The sequence below is a fragment of the Natrix helvetica genome (assembly GCF_964273705.1).
Source record: "Natrix helvetica genome assembly, chromosome: 5".
NCBI classification, from domain to species: Eukaryota; Metazoa; Chordata; class Lepidosauria; order Squamata; family Natricidae; genus Natrix; species Natrix helvetica.
The window spans coordinates 137,503,919-137,521,084 of NC_138551.1; the positions used below are offsets into that span (position 1 = coordinate 137,503,919).

At 45.1% G+C, this 17,166-nt stretch overlaps 1 protein-coding gene across 1 annotated transcript in view; it reads left to right on the forward strand.

The window, feature by feature from the left end:
* Positions 1 to 878: 878 nt before the first annotated feature.
* The window catches only part of LOC309392721 (vomeronasal type-2 receptor 26-like), a gene marked incomplete at both ends in the record, with an annotated part of 35,895 nt that continues 19,607 nt past the window's right edge, over positions 879 to 17,166 (forward strand). Inside the window, 4 exons of the mRNA XM_081954148.1 lie at positions 879 to 931; positions 1,069 to 1,186; positions 10,446 to 10,572; positions 13,539 to 14,437. Coding sequence (XP_081810274.1) covers positions 879 to 931; positions 1,069 to 1,186; positions 10,446 to 10,572; positions 13,539 to 14,437 — 1,197 coding nt within the window. The remainder of the gene's footprint in view (positions 932 to 1,068; positions 1,187 to 10,445; positions 10,573 to 13,538; positions 14,438 to 17,166) is intronic.

Consider the following 17,166-nt stretch of genomic DNA (forward strand, 5'->3'; position numbering starts at 1 on the left):
GTTTGTTATCCAACTTTGTATTAGCCTCATTAATTTCTTCCACCTTCTCATCAACAAATGCCACGTAGCCAAATAATCCTTTAAGTGCCTCAACTATATCCTCCCTTATCTCTTGGTTACGTGTTTGGATTAAATCCTTAATTCCAGATATTTCATCAGAGACATCTTTAAAGGCACTTGTAATTTTCCCCTCCAAGACAACGGCCTGTTCTTTTAATGCATTTTGTAAATTATTTTGTAGAGCCTCCAGTGTCAGGGTTTGTGATTGTGTTTCCACTGGAGGTAATAAAGTTTGCAACTTTGAAGTTTGCGCTGGCGAACTGCCTGCACTTTTTGAAGCATTGAATTTTGTCTGCTTTGAGGCCATTTCAAAATATTCAGATCAAGCTTTTAAACAGCCAATTTATTCAGTCCAAAAAGTTCAGCTATTCTTTGAAATCTTTCAGCCACACTAACAGGCACTTAACAAGTGCTAATCAGTTTTCCATTTCACTTTCGTTTTCAACACACTCTTTGTTACTCCAGCGCCATTTTTTTAAAAAGAAGTTCCTTTTAAGTTTACAGAAAGAGATATAATCTACGGAGTTAAGGCTTGTACTTGCAATTTGTTGTTAATCCAGATGATTTTAAAAAGAATCCTATTAACAATACTAATACTATAGAAAAAAACGTGCATCTATGAAGTAGTTGCAAAATCACGCCCTGCCCTAGCATGAAAGGATTACAATCCACAACCTCTTTTGTACGCTGGTCAATCCTTATTTACATAAGAAAGTAGTTCAAGTGGAGTAGACGCTCTTCCTCTTAGAATCACATTCCAAAATTTCAGCTTCCCCTGCAATTTTTTTATGGAGGCAGCAGCTCAGTTTCTACACAGCATGACAGACCGGCCGAGGGTCTCCGTGCAGGTGGGACAGGGCCTTCAGCTCTTGTGAAGCTGTTCACCCACACACCATTTCGTTAAATAACAGTGGGCCGCGGAGAAGGAAGGTGGCAAAGCTGGCAAGAAGCAGGGAAGACAACTCCATCACTGCGTTTAGGGGTTCATGACTGTCCCGTCCTCCACAGCTGGAGGAGCAGTTTTAACTACCAGTCTCACGCGACGAAGAAGAACCCAGCCCTTCCACCCATTGAAGGCCCGCGAGATACCCAAGCCTTCCCAAAGGCACGGCGTCGCTGGTTTCTGGTGAGACTGAGCTGCCACCTCCACACAAGCCGCGCGGGGAAGGACTCTCGCTTTCAGTTCCATCGCATACCCTTCTGCGCCTGCGCGCTAAGATAGGCAAGTCAGGAGTACAGTACAGCAGAACACCTCCAGCACTCCTCTGCCACCTCCCTTGCCTCTTAGTGCCCCCCTGCTGCCGCCCCTTGCTTTTTAGCACCCCGCCGCCGCCAACCTTGCCTCTTAGTGCTCCCCTAAGTCATCCCACTGCCCCTCAGGGGGCGGCACCACCCACTTTGGGAACCACTGCACTAAAGCAATGCAAAGTGCAGTTATAACTATGTATGCTCGACTTTCCATTCCCTGACAGGTACCCAGCCTTCCTAATACATTTTACAACTAATGAATAATCACTTGTCTTCCTCCTTTAAATCTTCAGCCATATGTTGAGAGTCAGTTTCCAGAAGTGACTACCAGTAAGGCCTCTTCTGCCCCTTAAGTTGATTGCCCATTGCTAGTAGGACAGTTATAGGGGGCGCTTCTTCAAGCGTACCACTAAAGGGCGGGCTTCGTCCTGGTCTGCCTCCCAATACTCATCAGCAGCTGGCTTAACTCAAGTCCAGTGAATCCAAGACTTGGATTCCAACACTCTTACTGCAAGTGGAGAACACATGACCGCAGTATACGGGCCATTCCACTTGGGTTTCAAGTTCTCTCCTTTCCAGTGTTTTACCTATACTTGTCTCTCACCTGAATATTATGACTAGAGGTGCTCAGGAATGGTGGGCTAAGGGACACACAATAATGTTGGATTTCTTATATCTGTTTGATTAATTCTCCCACCATCTGACTCACCCATGAGGCCCCTAGTTAGGCAAGAGGGTAGCCAAATTTAAGGCATTTGTCTGTTTCAATGTCACTTGAGGATTATAAGGGAAGAAAGTTTGATACTTATAAATTAACTGGATGTCCAAAAGTCAATTTACTAGCTTCCTCTATCAGAAGAGCAGTGGGGCTGTATTATTCTTTGAGTCTACATACAAAATGTCCACAAGCCGTTGGACTATCCTAAATTGGGTGTCCTTGAGGTCATAGTTTCACAAGGCATCCTCCGTAAAACCTAGCAGATGAAGTTTCTTCAACAGCTCTTTCTCCCAGCAAGAATTATGGGAGTCCGCGAATGCCACAGAGAGGTAGCTGCCAGGAACTGCCAGAAAAAGCACCCGAAAACACCATTTAAAGATGTTAATCCACGCCATATATTCCACCGATGGAATGCCCAGTTCCAGGTACATCGGGGCAAAACCAACACAAGGGGGAAGACCCAGAAGTTTTCTAAGAAAAGCAGCCTGAGTTCTTTCAATACAATCCTTGAAGCCCCGTATCCATATGGGAATAACGTGAAGGGTTTGGGCCAACGTTTTGGCTTTGTAAATATGTAGGGCAGAGGGAATGAACTGGCTACCCTGGATATAAAAGAATCTTAAAATCTGCTGGTGACTACAGGAGGCCGAGTTCAGCACCTGGGTTCGATGTCTAGTCCAGGCACCGGTGTTCTGAAATTGAATAGCTAAATACTTAAAATGGAAAACCTGCTTAACAGCATTGCCACTGATATCCCAATTATACAATTTCCGGGCTCTAGTAAACACTAATACTTTTGATTTATCATAATTAATAGCCAAATGGTTTTCAGCACAGTAAGACCCAAATGCAGAAAGTAATCTTTTCAGTCCAGGCCTTGACAATGAAAGGAGAACCGCATCATCAGCGTAAAGAAGAAGCAGGATCTTTGTAGTTGTCAGCTTCGGGGCATGGGACACAATATGTCCGATGTAACTGGCCAGGTCAGATAAAAAATATATTAAACAGAAGAGGAGCCAGAACACATCCCTGCCTTACTCCATTCTTAATTGGGATAGGATTAGAATGTTCTCCCTGCAGACCACACCTGACCTGGCTGGAGGTCTGATTGTACAAGGACCTAATTAAGAACAGCAAACATCTATCAATAGAACTTTTAAGCAGTTTTGACCACAACAGACCCCTAGGGACTGAGTCAAATGCTGACTTTAGGTCGATGAAAGCAGTGAAGAGTTTGCCACCTGGTATAGTAGTATATTTGTTGACCAGGTGTGCTAGGACAAAGCAGTGATCAAGTGTGGCACCGCCCGCTTTAAACCCAATTTGTTCAGCACCAATAATATTGGATTCCTCAACCCAAGTGAGGAGTCTGCGATGGAGATATTTAGCATACAATTTCCCAATAATGGAGAGCAGGCTTATGGGGCGATAGTCAGCTGGGTTGTTTCTATTTCCTCGTTTAAAAACTGGCACAATAATTGCTAAGCTCCAGGAGGAAGGTACGCTACCAGAGGAATTAATATACGTAAAGAGTCTTGCCAAAAGAGGAATCCACCATTCAGGGTTGGATTTTAGCAGATCAGGGAGAATAGCAACAGAGCCATGAGCTTTGCCTGACTTGAGTTCGGAGATAAACTCGGTGATGTCAGCATGGGTCCCAGGTTACCAGTCAGGGGCTACAGGAGACAGCTGTGGGTCAGATACAGTTGAACTTGCTGATGCCTGTTAAATTGCCAAGAAATGGGACTTCCGCTTCCGGGACCGAATGGCAACAGACTTGTAGTCTGCCAATCGCTCCCTTGGCGAGCTCCGAAAGGAGCACAGGAGACTCGAACAAGGGGTCTCCTGCCAAAAGGCGGCTTGCTGGGACCCCCCGCAGAGGCGGCAGCCGGTGGGGGTGTTTTTCCCAGCTTCGCCTAGGCGTCAGGGAGCAGTGGGGGGGGCAATCACGTCGCCTCTTCGCTGGACGGCCCTGGGAGGTTTCAGATCAAAGGAGAAGCGTGGCTGAAGACTGGAGGCGCAGATTCCACCTGGTGCTCTTTGGTTACTTTGAAAGAAAGCTACAGATGTGCGTGAGTTGGTGTGCTCTGGCTTTTGAAATGGAAATTGGAGGGGGGTGGTTCCTCTATTACACCCCCCCCCCCTCGGAATAAGCGGCATTTGAAAGGACTCTCTCGGAGAGAGAGAATAATGACTGATTAGTTACTTGGATGAATGGGAATGAGAATGGCTTTTTACAATTGCCAGAAATGATTTTAAAGTTGACCCTCGCCTTTAAAAAACAGGGAAAGAAAAACTTTTTGTGACTTCTCTCCCTGCAGAAGGGAGGGCCAAGATGGCGCCTGCCCTCCTTCCTTTGTCTACATATGAATGAAACTTGTCCTTTGAAACTGCTCCCAAAGAGAAAGTAAAGAAAAGTGGATTTTTGGCTGCACTCTCTCAAAGGGAAGCTGGCACCTCTTTCTGTGGCTCTTCTGAGCTTTGATTATTGGAATTACTTCTTGGATTATCTCTCTATTGGAATTGTGGGTTTCCCTGCATTTATTTGCCTTCTGAGGCCAGCTCCGCTGTGGAATCCACAGACACCATTTTCCCTGGAAAGGATTTGTATCTCTGAACATAACCAATGGCGGCAAGAAAACCACCGACTGGCAAGGCGCACTCAGCGCCGCCATCTGCTGCCCCCAGCCCCACAATGCAACAGTCCAAGATCACCTCATTGTTGCAGAAAGGAGGGGCTGGAGAGGACACAAAGGAACTATCTGTTATGGAAATGTTTAAAGAACTTATGAAGGGGCAGAATGAAACGAGGAAAGAAATGGCAGAGGTTAAAGAAGAGCTCAGAGACGTTAAAGAACATATTGCTGGGAATAAACAGAGAATTATGGTGTTGGAGGAGAGAGCGGCGGAGATGGGGGAGGAGCTTAAAATAACACGCAAAGGAAACGCAGATGTAGAAAATTTTCTGACAAAAATAGAATTTGAAAGAATGTCTTTTTTTCTTAGATTCCAGAACCTGCCAGAGGAAGAAAATGAAGATCTTAAAGAGATTATGAGTACAATTTTAGCAGATTATATTAATGGAGATAAGAAACAATTATGGTGTGATATGGATCTGGCATATAGAATAAATTCAGCATATGCCAGAAGTCATAACGTTCCCAGAGAGGTACATTTGTCAGGAGATCCACAAGGGATGAGGTGCTCGCGACCCAAAGGGAGAGACCATTGAAATACAAAGAGGAACAGGTCACCATTCTTGATCCCCAAAAAAATAAGAGAGAGAAGGAGGAAATTTTCCCCCTTATCAAAAAAATTATATAACATGGGGGTCTGGTTTAAATGGTTGTTACCAGAGGGGATGATGGTCTTCTGGGAGGGAAATAGGATCAGAATTAATACAATTCAAGAGGCGGAAGCCTTTATCAAAAAGAATCTTTCCCCCCCAGAGGAGGAATTTAGTGGGAGTAGGGAAAAGGACAGCAAGACGCAAGACAAGGAGGGGGTGGGGGGCGTTGAGGCCCCTCCAAGGGGCAGGGAAGAAGAAGCAATATCGAAAAGGCTTAGATCACAAAAATGAATGTATTTGGAATAATTGTAATTGTTGATACTACAAAAGTAACAGAGAAAAAATAGTAGAGCACATGTTTGATAATATTGGTTAAATTTGTTCTGATGCTTTCTTTTATATTTTAATTCTAAGATTGTTAAATTTGTGAGTTTCTAGGGGAGATTCTCGCCACCAGTATGGAAGCTGCAAAAAAAAATTTGTACACCCTTTTACCCTTCCCTATATATTTTAAAACCAATAAAAATTCTGCAACAATAAAAAAAATTGCCAAGAAATGGTTTTCTCAGTCTCTGTTAGAGATGCAGCAGAGAGGGAGTTCTGATGGCCCGGCAAAGAGCTGGCAGCAATTTGACAAAATAATCAGGTGTCCTTCTGGATAGAGAGGAGAAGTAGATCCCACTTCTCTCTCTCTTTAGCTTTCTTTTTCTTAGCAATTAATCCTTTGTACTTCCGCTTCAGGCGGTAGTAGTCCTCTGGTGGGCGTTTGTCCCCTTGGTTGCGGTAGAGCAGGTAAACCCGTTTAATCTGGTTCCTAAGCATCAAGCAATCTTTGTCAAACCAAGTATTACTTTGTGATTGATATGGACCACTTGGCCCACAGATGGCTCCAAGCTCCCTTTGGACACTGTTAATTAGTGATTCAAAGGCCAAAAACATCCTGAGCCACTGCTTGCTACTACCTGTTTATACAAGTTGAGACACTCCGGAGATGATAAAAAGGAGTAAAACTTTCTTTCAGTATTGGGAGATCATTTGATCCTCCTTGTGTGACAGGCTCTCATTTCTTCCCTGGGGCAGCGAACTCCGGCAGCCAAAATGGGGTGCAGAATGCACAGTTTTCCCCCCATTTTGACCCTGGAGCCTCCTGCACCAATCTGGAAACAACCCCCTCCCCTGCAACGGTTTGAAGGCTGAAGGAAGCCTCCAACTGAGCGAGGAAGCACTGGGGGGGGGGGCAGGCCATTCACACTCACTTCCGCCCCCCCCGGCCCGGAGTTTGCTGGGCAATGCAAGCACACTGCATACTCATGCGTCCCCTGCCCTGGCCCTCTGCATAGGCCCGAAAACACTGGCCGGCAGGAGGTGTGCCTCCATGTGGATGCTAGTGGAGCTGGGCTGGGGCGGCTGGAGTGCCGGGAGAGGACGCTCTGCATGCCACAGGTTCCCCATCATGGCTCTAATCCTTTCAATTCCTTTTTCAGATCAAATATGAAACACCTTCAGAGGCTCTGAGTGATAAACGTCGATTCCCCTTTTTCCACCAGATGTTCCCCAAAGAAGGATTCCAGTACCCAGCAATTGTCCAGCTGCTCCTCCATTTCAGATGGACCCTGATTGGCCTCTTTGCTTCAGACACAGAAAATGGAGAGAATTTCATGAGGACTTTTACTCCAATGCTTATCAGGAATGGAATTTGTGTGGCTATATCACAACTGTTCTCAAAGACTGGATATACTGCATACCTCAGGGATTCCCTCTCTAAGTGGAGACAAGTCAACGTCTTTGTTCACTTCATAGAATATGATTTCCTTTGGGACAGAATTCTTCCTTTCCATTTAACACTTATGCGTCTCCCAGGACCCATTAAGGGGAAAGTCTGGATCCTCACAAATTCTGCATGGTATCAAGTAAACAAGCGCAGACTTCTCAAATACATCCATAGTATTTGTAACTTTGGTTATCTGCCAAAAGCAAGGCCAAAAGATTCTGCCTTTAAACCCTTTTTCTTTGTGGAAGAAAAGTTTCAAGATCCTTATTTCCGCTGTTCTCTTTCAAAGCACCTCTTTTCTATCAAAGGGCGCAGAAGATGCACCCAAATAGCCCCACTGGAGACCCAGGAGAAAAGGAACAGAAGATGGATCCAAAATGACTACCAATATTACAGTCTCATGAAGACTCTGGCCCAGGCCTTGAATGCTGCTTATTCCTCCAGATCGAGGAGGGGAAGGAAGGAGGATGAAAAGATCTTGGGGTCTCCAAGGCTGCACCCATGGCAGGTATGGGGGGTCCCGATATGGATCCATTAATCTTAGATCCTTTGGAGAAGGAATCCAGAGGAGGAGGAGGAGGGGAATCATCTCAACAGATTTGGTCAATTTAATTACACAGGGAATAATGGTTCCAAAGAGTAGATACTATGGCATTATTAAACACTGCTGATTTGAAAATGCTGTATTCTTTTCAAAATAATTTTCCCGTATTTGTGGGTTTGTGATTAGCATCCTGGAATTCCACCTTTCTTCCGTCCCCATTGCACGTGGGTCTGTGTGCAGCTGGACAGGCAGCTAAGCCCCCCTATTCTCCCCCAATGAAAGGGAGCCTGGCGTGGATCTGGATGCTTTATTGGGAGAAGAGGGCAGGTGAAACTGAGGAGATGCAGAAACAGAAACAGAAACAGGAGATGCAAAGAGTGGAAATCAAATAGAAAGACGAGATACGCAGCATTAACAGCCAGCAAAGAAGCAGCTGGAACCTCTCCAGCGATGCTCCGTGTGAGGGACGGAGGCGTCTCCGGATGACCAGGGGTCTCGGTCAGAACGGCTGCTTCCATCTTCTCCAAAGGCTGACAGAAAATGGAGTCTGGCTTCAGACCTTATAGTGAGGCTTATCTGCCCCCGGCCACTAGGTGGGGCTAGAGCAACAACAGCACAACAGTTACATGTTGTGGCATGACAACCTTTATAAATTAGAAAGAGACCCTGAGATCATCTAGCCCAACCCTTCCTCTCTGCAGGAATCCCCAGTTCAAGCTTCTCTGACTGATGGCTGCTCAGTCTTTGCTCTCAGACGATCCATGAAGAGGAGACTGAACTTCTCTGCTTTACTGGCTCAGCTCTAAAACATCTCATCCTTTTATGATATTTTTTTCTTTCATTCAGCTAAAATTCTCCTCTCTTGTAACTGAATAATTTTTTCCATGTCTGACACTCTGGAATAATAGTAAGCAGATCTTACACTTGTGTGTAACACGAGTCAGTTATTGGAAGAGGGCTGTATCCAGTGATGGGATTCAATTTTTTTTACTACCGGTTCTGTGGGTGTGGCTTGGTGGTCATGTAACTGGGTGGGCATGGGTTGGTGGCCATGTGATTGGGTGGGCGTGGCCAACTTGACATCACTCACATCAAGGGGTACCTTGCCTGGCATCTCCTTTCTCAACGTGATACAACTTCCCTGTCTATTTATTTACTACTACTGACCATCCAAAATACACAATTTAATCTTTGTATATATGCCATATGTGTACACACTTATTTCATAGAATAGTGTGTATATAGGCACACAAAAAGATACATTATCTACTATATACTGTATGTGTATGTACACATGCACACACATGCGCACACACACACATGTACAAACACACACACACACACACAGAGCCCTTCTAAAACTATACACATTCAACCTCACTTTCTGTGTTTGGAAAAACACAGCCAGAGTCTACCACACATTTAACTATAACCTCTGCGCATTCAAACATTACACAGGCCTTCAGATGCTCTTCCCTAGCCTGCACATGACTGTTAGAGCCAGGAGATGTCATGGATTGAGTAAAATGTGGTGAAACTCACTTAACAACGCTCTTGCTTAGCAACCAAAATGTTGGGCTCAATTGTCATGTCAACGTCTATCTCTGCCTTCATCTGCATGGCAGCCTTGTCCTAGTATTGGCTGAAAAAACAGTTGGTGAGTGATTTGTTCTTTCAGAAATGCAAAAGTTTATTAATGTCGCATTACAATCAAGTAGAATTAACACATCTGGGGGTGTTTTCCATCAGGATGACCAGGGAGAAGATTAGCCTGATAGATTTCTTCTTGATCAACCCATGCTTTCTGGGAAACCTGTTGTATATATTGTATTTCCTCTACATTTTGTCAGTATATGATTGATAATTTTTCTCAAACTTTCATTCACTTATGAAGATAATGTCAGTATTTGTATCCTATTTAACCATATATGGAGATTAGACAATTGTAGAAGAAAGATCCAATGTGTGATTAGAAGCAAAGTTTTCTGCTTTTCAAATTCCTGGATGTTCCCATTCTAGTTTCATCACTTTCTGAAGAAGAACGAGTTTCTCAATATTTCCCACAGAAAACTGTACTTGGACCAAAATGGAGAAATAAAAGCAGATCTGGCTATTTTGCGCTACTTGGTTCTCCCCAAGGAGGATAGCAGGCTAGAGATTCTGGCGTATTTTCAAAGACAGAGACTTTCTATCAAACAAGATGCTCTTTCAGGACTAAAGTTGCTCAATAAGGTGAGAGAAATTTTGGTGTCTTTTCTCTGTTTTCCAAAGCCTGAGGTCCCATTTCAAGTGAACAAAGCCTATTATCTCCAGGGTGGTTGGCCTTCCATGCCAGATGGTGTCATCTAATGGAAGTTCTTTAACAGATGGGACCTAAGTGAAGGGGCTTTGCCATGTTTTATGGAAATCTTTCAAGATCTTACTGGTCAGAGGTTTCTTTCTTCATCACAGTTTCATTCTACATTAAAAATTCTAATGGAATAAAAGTTTCCTAAATTTTTTATAGTAAACATTATTATCATTTTTAATATATCATCATGCTTAAATCTTTTTTTTAATTCCATCCCTCCAGACTTTATTAAGTGGAAAAGTCCTTTATTGTAATGTTACATGCCAAAAACAAAAGGGAGGAACTAAATGAAAAATCTGCCAGTAGTTAGTTATACCTCCTGCATCTGTTTAGAAGCAGTCAGAGATTTCATATTTACCTCAGTGAAGACCAGAGGCTACTTGTCTCCATCCATTTCTCCCTCCATTTTCCATGGACGGAGAGTCCTAACATCTTTTCTTTGGCATTCCTTGTTCTTCCGCTCAGTCCCTGCCTCAGTCCAGATGTGTGGAAAATTGTCATCCTGGATTTGTCAAGAGGGCTCGAGAAGGAGAGCCAGTTTGCTGCTATGACTGCGTTCCTTGTCCGGAGGGGACCTTCTCCACTAAGGAAGGTGGGTCACACTGAGGAAAATGGGAGGCTTTGTGGAACTGGATCCATCCAGAACATTTTCATGAAAGTGCAAGTTAAAAGACACAAGCTCACCTTTTTTAATTTTTAACATGCACAATTTATTATTTAAAAGGAAGTAAATCCAAAAAAAAACTTTGAAGGAGAGGTTGGGAAGAGTTGGGAGGAGGAGGTGGAAGACTGAGCAAACTTTACTACTATTTAAGGAAATATCTCTTCTGCTTTTTAGTTTGGACTTGTGCTACTAAATTCACCTTTCTAGGAAGATCTTGATGAATTGTTTTAGGTCCACCTTCTGAAAGACCTTGCAATTCACTGTATATTGAATCCTCCCCTTGAGGATCACTGAGAAGGTGTCACTGGTCCATAATGTGGTGCTGTGGATAGTTATGGGGGCAACTCATTGCACAAATATTCTGCCAATCATGTAGATCAATCAATCAGAGTAGAGCTGGAAGGGACCATGGAGATCTTCTACCCCTGCTCAAGCAGGAGAACCTATACCATTTCAGACAAGTGACTGTCCAGTCTCTTCTTTAAAACATTCAGTGTTGAAGAACCCAAAACCTCTTGAGGCCAGCTGTTCCACTGGTTAATTGTTCTTACTATTAGGAAGTTTCTCCTTAATTCAAGATTTGTGAGGCTTTGTGGAACTGGATCCATTCAGATCATTTTCATGAAAGTGCAAAGTAGAAGACAGAAGTTCACCTGGCTTTTTATTTTTACCTGCACAATTTCTTATTTAAAAGGAAGTAAATCAAAAAGACTTGAAGGAGAGGCTGGGAAGAGATGGGAGGAGGGGGTGGCATACTGGGCAAGCTTTACTAACAGCAGAGGAAACATCTCTCCTTCTTTCTAGTCTGATTATGTGCTGCTAAGTTCACCTTCTAGGAAGATCTGAGTTCTTTGAAACTTGATGAATTGCTTTAGGTCCACCTTCTGAAAGGCCTTGCAATTCACTGTATATTGGATCCTCCCCTTGAGGATCACTGAGAAGGTGTCACTGGTCCATAATGTGGTGCTGTGGATAGTGATGGGAGGGAACTAATTATACAAATAGTCTGGCAGTTATGTAGATCAATCAATCAATCTGTCAATCAGTAGAGAGCTGGAAGGGACCTTGGAGGTCTTCTAGTCCTACCCCCTGCTCAAGCAGGAGAACTGATGCCATTTTAGACAAGTGACTGTCTACTCCAGGGGTCTGCAACCTTAAACACTCAAAGACCCACTTGGGCCCATTTCCCATAGAAAACAAAACACTGGGAGCCACAAAACCTGGGTGGGCGTGGCCAACTTGACGTCACTCACTCCCACCCAGTCACATGACACTCACCCCAGCCACTCCTACCCAGGTTTTGTGGCTCCCCATGTTTTCTTTTCTATGGCAAATAGGTATCTCCCCTTCTCTGTCTCTCTCTTCCTCTCCCTCTCCTTTATCTCTCTTTCTCTCCCTCCCTCCATCTCATCTTTCTCTTTTTCTCTCTACCTCCCTATCACCCTCTATCTCCCCTCCTCTCTCTCTCCTCTCTCTCTCTCATGTCTCTTTCTATCTGCCTCTCTCTCTCTCATCTCTTTCTCTTTTTCTCTGTCTCCCTCTCTGTCTCTCTCATCTCTTTCTCTCATCTCTCTCTTTCTCTTTTTCTCTCTCTCTCCCTCTCATCCCCTCTCTCCCTCATCTCTCTCTCTCTCTCTCTCTCTCTCTCTCTCTCTCTCTCTCTCTCTCTCTCTCTCTCTCTCTCTCTCATACTCTACCTCCCTCCCACTCCCCACCTTCCCAATCCACACACCCAGGGAATAACTGTAAGGAAGTTCAACCACTCTCTTTCTGTCTCTGGAAAGATACAAAAAGAAACCTTGCTTTACAAAAGGAAGGGCTATTAGGCTGTTACATCACAGCACCACAAGGTTACTGCCTTACATCACCGAACACACTTTAGAGAAGCATCATCCCAGTGGTGGGTTGCAGGCGGTACGCCCTGGTACAGGTGTACCGGAGCCTACCCGGAGCACCGGGTACTGTTCCAGTACAGTGCTCTGGAGGGCCCCCCCCCTCTCCCCCCCCAGCTCCTTACCTGTTCTTTAAAGCCTTCAGTGCTTCCGCACATGCGCATGGCACATACAGTGCCTGCGCAATGCTCCACCGAGCAGCTGGAGCATTGCGGAGGCTTTCAGAAGCATTGCTGACAGCTACAACGCATACATGCTCCATGCGAATGCACGCTGCATGCATCCATGTGGATGACGCAGAGCCCATTCCAACCGTACCAGTTGGAACAGGATCTGGCACCCACCATTGCAGCAACACACATACAAACACACACAGGCGCGCACCTGTATTCCTGCAACTCAGTCCAAAGTGACCGGAAAATAAAGTCCCTGGTCACCCCCAAAGATGTTTGGCAGGCAAAGTATAGGATGAAACTCTGCCCCCCCCCATCCCCAATCACAAAGGAAGCATCTGCCAAATCCTTGCAAAATTGGGCAAAGGCAGAGAGGGGAGAGCAGACAGAGCCGAATCGAGCTGAATCTCTCTCTCTCTCTCTCTCTCTCTCTCTCTCTCTCTCTCTCTCTCTCTCTCTCTCTCTCTCTCTCTCTCTCTCTCTCTCTCTCTCTCTCTCTCTCTCTCTCTCTCTCTCTCTCTCTCTCTCTCTCTCACACACACACACACACACACACACACACACACATTACTAATCTTTAATAATGTAGGTTCCTATGAAGATTCTACACATTACATAGAAAATAATTAACATTCTATGACTTCCCTCAACTTCATACACCTAGCTACATATTTTTTTAAAAAAACATCCTTCTAATGCTCTTTAATGAAATAGCTAAGAAATACTTCTTGGGAAATGCCCATAGTATCAGCTGTTATCCAAAGAAGGTATTTCTTGTAAGTTAAAAGGAGAGAATATTAATAAAAATATTGTTTGGGGTTTTTTTCAGATGCAGAAAAATGTACCAAGTGTCCAGATGAAAAATATCCAAATGTGGACAGAGTTCAATGTATCCCCAAAGTTATAACTTTCCTGTCTTATGAAGAATGTCTGGGTATCATCTTGGTCTCTTTTGCCCTGCTCTTCTTCCTAACCACAGGCCTTGTTTTAATCATCTTCATTAAATACCGAGAAACTCCCATTGTCAAAGCCAACAACCGGGACCTCTCCTACATCCTCTTGGTCTCCCTCCTGCTTTGCTTCTTGTCTTCTTCCCTCTTCATTGGTCAACCAAGGAAAGCCACCTGCCTTCTTCGACAAACGGTTTTCAGCATCATCTTCTCAGTTGCCGTTTCTTCTCTCCTGGCCAAAACCATCACGGTGGTGCTGGCTTTCTTGGCCACAAAACCAGGAAACCAAGTGAAGAGATGGTTGGGGAAGAGCTTGGCCAACTCCATCATCCTTTCTTCTTCTGTTGTCCAAATTATCATCTGCTCCATCTGGCTGGGAGTTTCTCCCCCCTTCCCTGACTCTGACCTCCACTCCCAGCCTGGAGAGATCATCCTGCAATGCAACGAAGGGGCTGTTGTCATGTTCTACGTCACCCTCAGCTACATGGGCTTCCTGGCTGCCATCTGCTTCACGGGGGCTTTCCTGGCCAGGAATCTGCCTGGGGCCTTCAATGAAGCCAAGTTGATCACCTTCAGCATGCTGGTCTTCTGCAGCGTCTGGGTGACTTTTGTGCCCACCTACCTGAGCACCAAAGGGAAATACATGGTGGCTGTTCAGTTCTTCTCCATCCTGGCCTCCAGTGCTGGTCTGCTGGGCTGCATCTTCATCCCCAAGTGCTACATTATCCTTCTGAGGCCAAATCTGAACACAAAAGAGCATCTCACAGCCAGAACAAATGTAAAAGCATGAGATATAACACCATTATGCTATTGGAAAGATTGTTAAAAGTTTATTTTATTTGAAAGGAGATATTCTTTCCATTTAGATAGTACGCAGAAGTCAAAGAAAATCATATCTATATGTTTCAAAATGGGAAATTGTTGAATGACTGGAATTCTTTCAGCTTCCTTTCCTTTTAGCTCAATAAATCTTGCTTAAGAGAACTCTGTAAAAGTCATTCAGAGGAATTTGCTCTTCAGCAACAACTACTTAATGTGATACCTCATAGAAAATAATTCAGGCACTTGTTCCTACAGCTAAAAGTGTATGTGTGTGTGTGTGTGTGTGTGTGGGTGTGTGTGTGTGTGGGTGTGTGTGTGTGTGTGAGAGAGAGAGAGAGAGAGAGAGAGATATCAGGAAAAGAGATCAGGAGGAATCTGTGGGAACCAAACACCAGCCTGGTTACCTGATCCTCTGACTGAGAATGCTGGAATGATGTGAAATGCCAAGTTTGACTGACTCTCAGCTGGGGAGGAAAATTTTCATCCCTCTTATATAATTCTTTCTTGATTTCCTGATAAAGCCTCCCTTACAGAAAGTGTTCAGCAGAACAGCTGCCTGGAATTTCAATTTGGGATTGTTTTTATTTTGGTATGTACTTCATGCCAAAAAATTTAAAAAGTAAAAGAAGCTAAGTATGTAAATAAATTTCCACTGTGTTTTTTTTTTTATTTCCTCAACCAAAGAAATAAAGTAGCAATTTTCAGGCCCTTTAATTTTCCACCCTACAATTTCTACCTAAAGCATTTTCTCTGCTCCTCTTCCAAGCTTGTCTTGTCTGTGAAGGGCTGGAGAAGATGTCCAGAGAAAGGGGACCTTGAGACTCTCCCCAGGAGGAGGTTGAAGGGCAGTCTGTCTGAGCCCCTTCCCCTTCCGCCACCTTCTCACGGCAGAAGCCTCCTCTGGACTGGCTGGGATCTTCACCAGGAAGCCGGTTGGAGTGCAGTGGGCAGGAGAAGAGCTGGGCAGGCGAGTGACCGGGCAGGCGTTTTCCTAACCAGGCAGCAGGGATGGCGGTCTGGAGCTTCTTGTACTTCTTCCCTCCCGGGCCACATCGGGGTTCAGTCTCCAGAGGCTGCGGTGCCCCTGTCGAAGAGAGCAGCCAGTGGACCTGCCGGGAGGGGGGACGAGCATGGCCCCTGGATCAGAGAGAGACGAGAAGCTTGGGGTGGTGGTGGCAGGTGGGCGGGCATCCATGTGGCATCAACCATCATCGCAGAATTGAGACTCTTCATTGGCATCCAAGATGACCCCATGGGCCCAACCAGCTCCATTCAATCCAGCTGAGGAGAGCTAGAAGAAATAGAGTTTCTGAATCGAGTGTTTCCTGGAAGCCAACAACCTATGGGAGCTATCGGATGGCAGGAAAAGGGCTCTTTTCCTGAGTTATGGTGGACCTGAAGTTCTGGATGTGGCTGAAGAGCTTTCAGAGCCATCAGACTTACAGGCGGTACCATGGCGAAACCTTCAGGAATCACTCTTGGCTCCTTATGCACCCAAACCATCAACGATGGGGAATAAACACAATTTTCACAACAGGCATCAAGAGGAACGTGAGGCGGTTAATCAGTGCTTTGCAGGAAGCCGCCGCTAGTTGTGGATTTACCAATATAGAGGAAGCTGTGTTAGATAGACTCCTATTGGGATGGAGAGACCTTGATTTACAGAGAAGGCTTCTATCAAAGCCTCATCTCACTGTCAAAGCAGCGTTAGAAGAAACCAGAGCAGCGGAAGCAACCGGCAAGTCTGCAATTCAAAGAGCTGGAAACACAAATGTACCGCAAAGAGCAGCCATCAAGGGAGCTGGGAGGAGGAAGACCCCACCAATGAAGACGATGAAGCCCATCGCCTACGAGTCGAAAGGAAGAAAGGGAATCAAGAGAAGAGAGGAAGACGGACGTTTTGGGCTGGCTGTGGGGGGAAATCATCCCAGAGCGAGATTCCTAGACACAATTTGCCAAAGGTGCGAGTGGAAGGGGCACATAGCAAAGGCTTCCTGAGCCACCCAGCCTGTGATGTATCCACAATGGCCAGGCACGTAGCAGCCAGAAAGACAATTGGGATTCCGGCGAGCGAAGTTCACAAAGAACAACCACTGAGAGAACTGAGTCGTGGATGAGAAAGAAACGACCATGGGAGACTCCAACACATAGAACTCAAAGGAGCTCCAGCTCACAGCTCTCATCAAGGGGCTCCCTTGTGACATGGAGTTGGACACAGGGTCATACCTGTCCATAGTATCCCAGATGGCCACAAAGGAGGCAGTTCTGGGACTGGGAAAGGAACAACTAAAGCCTCAGAAAATGATCTTAAAAGATTACCAAGGAAACCACATCTCAGTTACAGGGAGAGGATTCTTCCAAGTCAAATTTTAAAAAATCAGGTTTCCTGGTTTTGTGGCAAGGAAAGGCAGCACCACCGTGATGGTTTTGGCCAAGAGAGAAGAAATGGCAACTGAGAAGATGAGGCTGAAAACTGTTTGTCGGAGGTCCCGGTTGTTGGCTTTGACAATGGGAGTTTCTCAGTATTTAATGAAAATGACTAAAACAAGGCCTGTGGTTAGGAACAAGAGTGGGGCAAAAAAGACCAGGATGATGCCCAGAGGACTGGATGGATGGCCTCTCGGAGCCCCCACTTTTGTTTGCAGACTGAATTCAGGCAAGACGTGAGTATGTAAACCATGAGGA